The sequence below is a fragment of the Vipera berus genome (assembly GCF_964194415.1).
Source record: "Vipera berus genome assembly, chromosome: Z".
NCBI lineage: Eukaryota > Metazoa > Chordata > Lepidosauria > Squamata > Viperidae > Vipera > Vipera berus.
Window position 1 is genome coordinate 98,673,987 of NC_138205.1, and position 11,149 is coordinate 98,685,135.

Below are 11,149 nucleotides of genomic sequence, written 5' to 3' on the forward strand. Positions count from 1 at the left end.
AGAAAAAACCATGAAAGAGAGAATCTATGCAATGATTTTTCATTAGCAGAAATTTTCAGGAACATCCAAAATAAATTCTAATTGACAGTGGAGCAATACATGAAGTCAAGTGTGCATTCAAAATCCTGAGACCTGGACACAAAGATAGACTTAGATTAGGGTTTGGTAACCTGATGTTGTCAGGTATATTAAGCAAAAAAAAAGTATGACATTTGGCGAGAAAGAAGAGACCCATATTTTCTTCTTTCTACATTTTTGTAGCAACCAGTCTGATAAAGAGCTCTGGAGATTATAAAAGTTTGGTTCCTTGGGGGATGGGGATGTTTTGGTTAATCTTAATAAAACTATTTCCAAATTTTTTCCCCTCATGGACAAACAAAGTTATCTTTGTTGTTTTTCCCCCCATGACATAGGCTTACTAAAAATGCAAGCCTTATTTAGGAATTTTATTTCATATGCTATTTATCTAGTTTATACACTACAGTAATAGTGGGCAGAGCCAAAAGAACAGATAATTCTCAAAAATCCATTCATATAAATCCATTCAAATAAAATCAATATTTTATTTGTTTATGTAGCATGTTTGAGGGGAAACCTACTGGTCCCACTATTATGTACAAATCCTACAAACATTCTATTTAGTGCTGAAGTAAAGTTTTGACCACAATAGTCAGTATTTCGGATTTATCTAAGATGTTTTGCCTCTTGTTTGTGCACTGCAAACAATGCCTGGAAACTGTGGGGTTTTTTGCAAAGAAAATACATAACAATGGCTATAAGAAGGCACAAAAGGTTAACATTGAAATAACAGTAAAAAGGATACATATAATGGGTTCATGAATTTGCCTTTCATGAGATTATATAAGACCCTGTAAGGCAAAAAATGAGATACACATAATGACTGACATGACCAAATTATCTTTTAAGATTCATTTTTCATTAGTGTATTTTTATATTGAATTCAATAGATTATTAAATGCTGTCTACTATTGGAATTTTATTAATTGTTATTATACTATTCATTAGTATTAACAAATTACTGTTATGTAGATTATTAAATTATATTAATGTTAATTTGGTATTAAGTCATAGATTATTAAACGATTCCTGTATTGTTTAAATTGTCTACTATTTCAATGTAGTCAGTGAAAAAGAATTACATCCAATTATTGTTATGTATGTTCATGATACTAACTGTAAACTGATTCCTCAGTGTATATTACAGAAAAATGAATGCTTATCACTCAGGATTTAAACACTGGGATAAATTGCCACTAGATGGCAATGTATTACTTACTATGGTACTGTAACACAAACTTTAGAAAAGATTATAATTAATTTTCTAATCTACATCGACATAGATTTATTTTTTAAAAAACTCAAAAGACATAAGGTGTCATCTCTAGTATATCAGCAAGAAAATGAAAAGAACTGAGAAATCACTTCTAAGGATTTTTTTAATGTGTATACCTGATTAAAAATTTAAAAAGCCCACTACTACAAAAGGGCAATAATTTTGTGAAATGGGAGAGCCATATAAATTTGAAATATTAATAAATCATAAAAAGAACATTAATAAAAAGTGGAATGGCGGTCTCCCAAAATACATTTGAACATAAAAACAATAGTATGGAGTTTCAGAATAGGTTGAAAAGAAATAGGTATTAAAAAAAGAAAAACCCAATGGATGGTTTCCAAGATGGCAGTCCCTCTTGGCAGTCCTCTGGCTACTGAGATGTCACTATTGTGTTGGTGCTTTGATACAAAAGCAGCAATCCAGAAATGCTAATAAATAAAGTTCTACACCAGGAGTTAAATGATTTGTGTATAGCAGAGCTCTTTTAGTAGTCTTGGTGACTCTCAGCATACAACTATGCAGTTTGCTTGGCAATAGTTCCTAAGTGTCTTGGGCATCCTTCCAAGAGATTTTTTTTCAATTTGCAATGTGATCTAGAAAATTCTCAGATCCTAGCATTTCTGAGATTCTGGGCAATTTTATTTTTTACCACAATGAGACATATCTATATCATGTAAATAGCGACAACACAAACAAAACTCCCACAATAAAGTGGTAGAATGTTATAGAACATTGGACTGGGTTTTGATGAGGGGGACAGAAAAGATATTCACAAAATACAGTTTGTAAAGACTGTAGAAAATAAATATAGCCAAACTCAACCAACGCCATAGTATGAATGGAGCAACTTCAAACTGTTGTTAATGTTGTATAAAATTATATGCTACCTACTATGAAATCAAGTACATTCTCTTTCTAAAGGTTTGAGTTTAATGACTTCAAACATTCATATGCTGTAGATTAATTGAAATCTGAATATAAAAAGAACAGACCACTATTTTGGTGTATATTTATAACTTTACAATTTACTGAATATAAAAAATGAAGCTTATTTCCTCAAGATCCAATTATTTTTTTGATTTTTTTCCCTCTGATTATTTTTATAATTTTGTGTCTTTGATTTTTGACTCTACAACTCTCCTCCAATTTCAGCAGTCGTATATACAAATTTTACTTGATAAAGGCTCTTTTGCTGGAGCAACAGGAAGAAAAACTTTATTCCAATTGCAGGTAGTCCTCAACTTATGATCACGATTGAGCACGAAATTTCTGTTGCTAAGTGAGACTGTTGTTAAGTGAGTTTTGCTGTATTTTACAACTTTTCTTGTCACAATTGTTAAGTGAATCACTGTTGTTAAGTTAGTAACATGGTTGTAAAGTTGATCTGGCTTCCTGAGTGACTTTGCTTTTCAGAAAGTTGCAAAAGATGATGACATAATCCTGGGACACTGCAAGCATCATAATTATGAGTCATTTGCCAAGCATCTGAATTTTGATCTCATGACTGTGGGGATGCTCCAACTGTCACGTGAATGATGGTCATAAGTCACTTTTTTTTAGTGTGAGATCTATTTTCGAGTACTACCTATAAAAGGGGTGTTTATGTCATTTGCAGATAAAAACTATATCATACACTCCTTGATACACTCCTTGTACATTCTTGGATACACTTGTTGTGTATCCAAGAATGCTCACAGTGTTTTTTCTCCGTTGGTATGTTCCAGGGACATCAAAATTATTACATTCAAATAGCCCCAAAATATCCCATTGAGCTTTAAGCAGCAGCATGCAAAACAGAACTATTCCTGTTTTTAATAACTTATCATATTTGCCTACCTGTTGAAGGCAACTACCATCACCTATGCTAGTCATTTTTTTCATAATTAAGTTTCATAATTATTTTCTGCTAATAGGAAATAACTTCTTCCCAAGTCTGAAATATGTAATTACATAATACTTTATTAGAAGTGGATTGGTTGTAAAACGGGACTTCCCGCCAATCCCATGTGTACCTTTGAATATTATACAATGAGGATCATATTTTTATTCTAAATGTATCTTATAATAGCAAAAATCAGGAAGCCTCTCTATAAATCATTATTTTTTCTCTTATGCTTAGCATACTGAAACTGTAATATATCAGATAATCTTCTGGGAAATATAGCTTTCCAGACTCGCAGAGTAACTCTGTAGGAAACACCAGGCAGACTCATGAAGATGCTTCATGTGCCAAAAGGCATAGAATGAATAATTTCTAGCGCATCCAATGTTGTCATTGCTTGCTGGAATTTCATGCTCTCCAGATCAGTTTACATTTTGACTATTTGTCAGGGGAAATTACTCTTGATTGTTAAGGCAACTAAGGACTGTGAGCTGGAGACATTTGTGTTACAAATGATATGAATATGGTATTACACCCCCCATCAATCACACTCAAGGCTTGAGCTATTTGACATTTAGATCCAGCATTAAAAAGCATACTGGCAGATCAGAAAAATGCAACTCATTTAATCTATGTATCCAATTAAAGCAATGGACCCCAGGAAGAGACAGTGAAATAGGCTTAGCTACTTTCAAAATTCACATAATAAGATTGGGCTATTATGTTTCATTTTCAGAGATCCAGGACTGACAGAAAGATTCCTCTCTAAAGGAAAATAACATCACTTCTATATCTGTGATTGTTTCACATAAAAGTCTTCTCTTCAAAATGCTATCTTTCCAGGTAGAGCATTTTCATTCACTTAAATGAAATTTAAAACAGTTAAAAAAACAACAACCAAAACTAAACTAAGCCTTAATAATGAAATGATGACAACAGCTAAAACAAAATAGTAGAAGGTGTAAAGTCTACTCAAAAACTAAGAGGGAGGGGAAGCTGGGGGGGAGGGGGGAGGAGTTTATGCTTAAAATGTATTGTAAAACTTTTCAATAAAAAAAAACCTAAGAGGACAGGTTCTCAGTTTAGCCTGGGTAAACCAGAATAATAGGTGGGGGTTTTTCCCTTTCATTTAGTTGTGTCCAATGGAACAGAGACTGCCTAAACAAGTCCCTGCAATTTTCTTGAAAAGGCTTTTCAGAAATGTTTTGCCATTGCTTCCTTTCTAAGGCTGAGAGAAAGTGATTGGCCCAAAGTCATCCTCCTGGCTTTGTGCTTAAGCAGAGACTAGAACTCACGGTATCTGACTTAATGTCTTCATTACTACACCAAACTGGCTCTAAGATACTATTTAGAAAGGCACATTCTTCTCACATCTAACAGCACATTTAGCTACAGAAATATGTTTCTTCTTAATAGCACATTTAGCTACAGAAATATGTTTCTTCTTAACAGCACATTTAGCTAGAGAAATACGTTTCTTCCCAGCTGTTCTGTGGAATTTTCTGCAATGACTATCGCAACAACTACAACAACAAGAACAATAATAACAACAACAACATATGTCTACATGGGTAGAGGGAACCTTGCACACTTTCAGAGAGATGCCAGTTTTGCAAATCTCACCCACGTACAGTTTAAAATAAGATTTTAATGTCAAAATTGTTACAATATTTCTTTTTGTGTGAGAGAGTATGCCTTGTGTGAGAGAGTATGTCAGACTTCTAGAAACTGCCTGTATAACTCCCTGCAGTTTTCTTGGCAAGATTTTCAGAAGTGGTTTGCCATTGCCTCTTCCTTAGGGCTGAGAAAGAATGACTGGCCTAATGTCACTTTGTGCCCAAAGCAAGACTAATATTTGCTGTGTTCTGTTTATAGACTGCTTCCTTAATCACTAAACTAAATAGGAAGCCATTTTATATTAGGCTATGAAAGAAACATTGCAAAAATACTGTATTTGGTTATTGGACCGCAAAGGAAAAATCTCATTTCATTGCTTTTAGTTGGTGTCTTTGAGTCAGTCACTCTCTATTTCAGTGACATTCACACCATTATTGTTGTTGGGGGGAAAATGGGACAAAATAATTTTGCTGCCTTGCAAAGAAAGTCTGGATCAAATATAACTAAGAACAGCCACTAATGCAATAAAGTCTATATACATTTTTTTTAAAAAAAATGAAAGTAATGTATATGTAATAAATATATTAGAAACATACAATTGTCTTCAATATATATAATTATAGAAGGAAAGCAAATATCTGGAATATTTTTGATCTGTTTATTTTTTTATAATTTTCCAGTGCATGGGACAATATACTGGCCAAATTGCTAGGGCACAAATTAGATTATTTACACCAATTTCAAAATTGCTAAATGTAACAGATTGTATCATGGATTTAAATTTAGACAAACCATCAGTATTAAGCATTACCTCATTTGAGGGTTTTGGCATAAACAATTATAATTATTATAATTATTAAACTTCTCTTAATAGAAAAGGCACTTTTCTGTGATGCCTAAATTTATCTGGGAAATGGGTATTCCGTATTTTTAAAGAATACAAGTAAAAATATTAATCCCATGTTTGGGAGACTTACATACAAACATTAGTTATCTTAATATGTGACTGCATTCAGCAATGAAAGAGACAGAAACAGTGCACAATCGATGAAAAAAAGAGAGACATCTGAATGCAGTATTCAGATCATGGTGATTTTCAAGTGACACAAAATTCTTCTACTGGGAAGTGAGCCCATGACAAGTAATTCTAAAGAATATACAGATGGAGCATCTATGACCTCACAAAGACCAGTTACAAGAAAGTCACATGAAGCAATGGAACTATTCAAGAGGTTACTATTGCCAGGCCCATGATAGATGAGAACTATTGGGGGTAAGTAGAATTAGTTTGCAGCAGCTGCATCAACATTACACTAAAGTTTCATGTGGTTCTGCAGGTAATATCATGTCAATCTCCAGACACAGCTTCAATGGGTGAGATGAAACTCAATGATAATCACTTGTTTGACATAAAACCATTGTAGATTACAACATACTGTAATTCAAGTCTCTTAAGCACTTATGCAATGTTGATATTATGTATTGATATTGATCTTGGGCAGTATATCTACAGTAAGTCTATAAAATAAGATAAGGCATAGAGAAACTGGACCTTTTTGGTAAACAAAATCTTGTCACAGAAAGAAACAGTTATAGCACAGTGGAATAATGTCACATTTTCACATGAATGTCTGGTTCCAAATGGAAGGCTGATTCATTTCCTGGCTTATTCAAGATTAAAATGGGTGGTGGTCTTAACATTTAGAACTAAATAAATCAAAGGAGTTCTGGAAGAGGAGATGATGGTTAGAGATGACATTTTATTTGTTAGATTTTTATCCTGCTTTTTTACTTCATATAAGTAACATGTTCTGGAACTGTGAATTAAAATGCTTTGTAGTCCCAATTTCAGATAGTATAACTCAACAAAAATTATTTTAAAACAAATATTTATTGTCCAGGAATTCTTTTTTTCCTCTTTTTTATTTTTTAAAAAATAATTTTTCCTTTCACAATGAAGTGTTGGGCATTACAATTCTCAACTTCAGGATGACTTACAAATTTTGGTTTTCTACTGTCATGTGACAACATTAAGGCAACGTACAAAAATCTTACATAAATTAAACCTGATGATTAAATTTACAGGTGTCAATGCCAACATTAGAGCAACTCAAGTTGAACAATGTTTTGCCCAGTGATGTCTTGCTGGATCATAGGTGGGCAAGGAAAGAAAAACAGGTTCATAAGGCTTGGACACAATACATTTCCAATCCTGTTAGGAACAGTGGCAAGACAAAAATGGCCATCCTTTTCACAAACTCTTGCCAGCCTCAACAATAAAGACATGGAATTCTTAGCGCTTTGTGTAGTGAAGTCTGGTCTTTTGCTACCCTGTACAGATCTAGGCTCAAGACTTCATTGCAACATAGCTGGTTACGCTGAGACTACTATCCCAGGCAATTAAACCTTATGTTCGCCAACACTATCTGTACTGTGTCCTAGGCCAGATGTGTATAGGGTAGTTACACTGCTATGTACAAAGGGAACTTTAGTTCATTCAAGGGTCTTATCTGCAACAGGAAGCTATCCTCACAAGGTTATTGGAGACAGACTTCTCAATGACAAATGTTTGAAGAGAAGGCTTATTCCAGTTTCATGAGGCTAGCATGAGGCGTATATATTTGCCCAGGCAAATTTATACTGGTGAAAAAATGCAGTAAAAACTGCACATTTGCCATAGTCTTTTTAGAAGCATTTACGATGGACAATGGATGGGCCAGACTCATCATATTCTTGCTTGCTGATCCACATCTGCTGGAAGGTAGAGAGAGATGCAAGAATGGATCCACCAATCCAGACAGAGTATTTGCGCTCAGGAGGAGCAATAATCTTGATCTTCATTGTGCTGGGAGCCAGTGCTGTGATTTCCTTCTGCATTCTGTCTGCAATTCCAGGATACATCGTGGTACCACCAGACAATACTGTGTTGGCATATAGGTCCTTTCTGATATCCACATCACATTTCATGATAGAATTGAATGTAGTCTCATGAATGCCACAGGACTCCATACCTAAGAAAGAAGGCTGGAAAAGGGCTTCGGGACACCTAAACCTCTCATTTCCAATTGTGATCACCTGGCCATCAGGCAATTCATAGCTCTTTTCCAAGGAGGAAGAGGAAGCGGCAGTAGCCATCTCCTGCTCGAAGTCCAAGGCAACATAGCACAACTTCTCCTTTATGTCACGGACAATTTCTCTTTCAGCTGTGGTGGTAAAGCTGTAGCCTCTTTCTGTCAGAATCTTCATGAGGTAGTCTGTTAGGTCACGGCCAGCCAAATCAAGTCGCAAGATGGCATGAGGGAGAGCATAACCCTCATAGATGGGCACAGTGTGTGTGACACCATCACCAGAGTCCATTACAATACCAGTGGTACGACCAGAAGCATACAGGGACAACACAGCCTGGATGGCCACATACATGGCTGGAGTGTTGAATGTCTCGAACATGATCTGTGTCATTTTCTCTCTGTTGGCCTTAGGATTCAAAGGAGCTTCTGTAAGCAGTACTGGGTGTTCTTCGGGGGCAACACGAAGCTCATTGTAAAAAGTATGATGCCAAATTTTCTCCATATCATCCCAGTTGGTGACAATTCCATGTTCAATGGGATACTTCAGGGTCAAGATACCTCTCTTGCTTTGAGCCTCGTCTCCCACATAACTGTCTTTCTGTCCCATACCAACCATAACGCCCTGGTGGCGCGGGCGTCCAACAATTGAGGGAAACACAGCCCGAGGAGCATCATCTCCAGCAAAGCCTGCTTTGCACATTCCAGAACCATTGTCAATGACAAGTGCTGCAATTTCTTCTTCCATTTTGCAGATCTGTTAAAAGCAGCAGAAGCTTTCAGAAGGCAAAAAAAAGGGGGGGAATATTCGATGCTGCTAGATCCGCTGCCGCCGGCTGAGTCATTGTCCAGGAATTCTAAGCAGAGACTTACTTTGCAGTAGATTCGTCCAGTCATAATCATATCTGTCCATTTTCATAGGTAAAAAGGGATAATTCCCCATCTGCTAAGCTTGTAAGCCGCCCTGAGTCTTCGGAGAAGGGCGGGATATAAATGGAATTAAAATAAAATAAAAAATCTCAGCTATGTGTGGTTACAGCTGCTAATCAATGCGTGCATGATACTTGATTAGTTAAAGGCTTTAGAACCCTGGCGCATAGCCAGGACATCGTGTAACAAACCTGGAAGCTACTCCCACTGACTAGATAAGATATAGGACTAACAACTAGACTACATTTCCCAGAAGCCATCTCTTAGAAGACAGCGTTAACCCTTTAAATGCTAAATGCTCTAATACAGTTCTTAATTCCTAAGCTAGCTACAATCTGGTCCAGCACAACTCAAGACAACAAACATGCCTAATACTTCCTTGTCCTTCTATTTTCCCACAACATCAATCTGTGGGTGGCTTGGGCTGAAAGAGAGAGAGAGGGAGGGAGAGAGAGACAGACAGACAAAGTCACCTAGCTGGCTTTCATGGTTAAGGCCAAACTACAACTTACAGTCTCCTGGATTCTAGGCCAGCAGCACCTTAACCTCTATGCCCCCCTCTCCCCCACTTCTCCCCTTTCCTCATTAACTGGGCCCACATTTTGAGTAGTCAAGTCTACAGAGAAGAAGTGATGCTGTTAATGGGGTGAGGCTATGATTTTTCTTTTTTCTCTGTATTTTTAAAACCATAGTAAGTGTATTTCAATAAGATGTTATGGGTTCCCACATAAAAATGCTACTTATTTTCTCAAATTACAATAAATTGCCAACTTAGTGGCCTGGAGATACTTACCTGGAATTGACTGGACTGCTGAATTAAGAGGGGAAAAAACCTTAAGGCATCAGATCATGTATCAGTGGGGCAGAACTGACTTTACCATTAAGCAGATTGAAGCAACTGCCTAAGGTGTCACAGACAGATAAAAAAAGTTAATTACTTAATTTATCATTGTATACTGTAAATTAAAGGTTTGTTCATGCACAGTAATCAAATGTCCTCTTCTATTTTTTTCATCATTCCCAATGCCCACAGCAAACTGACTAGCTTAGAAGTGCTCATATTTATAGCAAGTGGAGCTATTACTGGTATATTTGCTGGCATTAAATACATTCAGTTAATGTAAGTTAAGAAAGGGATACATTAAGAAAAATAATATGTCTAAATTCATAAATATGACTTTTGAGTAATGTAAAAGTAAAAAAACCCTCCAAATTAAACAAAAAGATAATATAAAAAGATAATATAAAACCCAATTAACAAATAACAAACATATATAAAAACACATTTAACCATCTTCTCAATATAAAGAACTAATCAGAAGACAATAGATTTTTAAAAAGGCACTGATAATAATTTTTTGATTGACTGGTTTAAGCTATTCAAATTCTGCCGATTACTTTGTACCCTTCTGTAATTCTCCTGAAAAGAACATTCATTACAAGAGTGTTGTTTTTTCTTTTATTTTATAGACAGTGGCTTTAGGACAATTTTTTCACCATTTTTTGGAGGGAGGGGTATTAAGATTTCTAATAGCTTGTTACTTCATTCTTTTTATCTGTTTTATATTATCTATTCCTGATGTTTGATAACTTTTGGCAAACATTACAAAAAATAAATACTACAACTCAAATGTAGTTGCAAGTAAACTTTTTTTTGCAAACTTGCTTTACTGAGCAAATAAATTATCTTGCTTTGTTCTTCTAGATAAATACAAATATTTCTAAACAGGTGTTTAATCCTCTAGTCTCATATGCATTACGTTTCACCCTTACAAATTACCTGTATTGAGTTATTAAAACTGTTATTATGCACATGACTTTAACATATCTAATAACAGACAGGTAACACATTATAAGATAATATCTTGTAGGATTGCAAACCTCAAAAAAACAAAAAATAAGAACCACAGGTTGCAGTGCTATAGTAAAAGCTGTAAAGTTCCAAATGGTACTTTAAAGGCCAAAGGTCTGAAAAGAATTAGAATCAGATTGATTGTAATTTTTTTTTTTGGGGGGGGGGTGGAGCGGTGATTTAGATTTTGCCTTAATCCATTTTTAAATTAGCCTCTCTTTAAATGCATTTAATTACTGCATTGGTGCAAATATGCATCAGAGCTTTTGCTTTGCATGGTAAGAGAAAAGTAACTATCAGATTAACCAACTGAAATTAAGCATGGGAGGCATGCTTTGCCTTTGGCTCACACTATAATAATATTTCTGGCCTTAAATGTTTTTCATGATGCTGGATTAGTGTAATGACTTAGTGATGACTCAAGAACATATTCTTTACACACAATA

The 11,149-nt window shown here is 35.2% G+C and overlaps 1 protein-coding gene across 1 annotated transcript; it reads right to left on the minus strand.

The window, feature by feature from the left end:
- Positions 1-6,781: 6,781 nt before the first annotated feature.
- On the minus strand, positions 6,782-8,752 carry LOC308677708 (actin, cytoplasmic 2). Its single transcript, XM_081344342.1, has one exon. It carries the CDS (start codon positions 8,667-8,669, stop codon positions 7,542-7,544), a length of 1,128 nt encoding a protein of 375 aa, XP_081200468.1. The 5' UTR covers positions 8,670-8,752; the 3' UTR covers positions 6,782-7,541.
- Between the last annotated feature and the right edge of the window lie 2,397 nt (positions 8,753-11,149).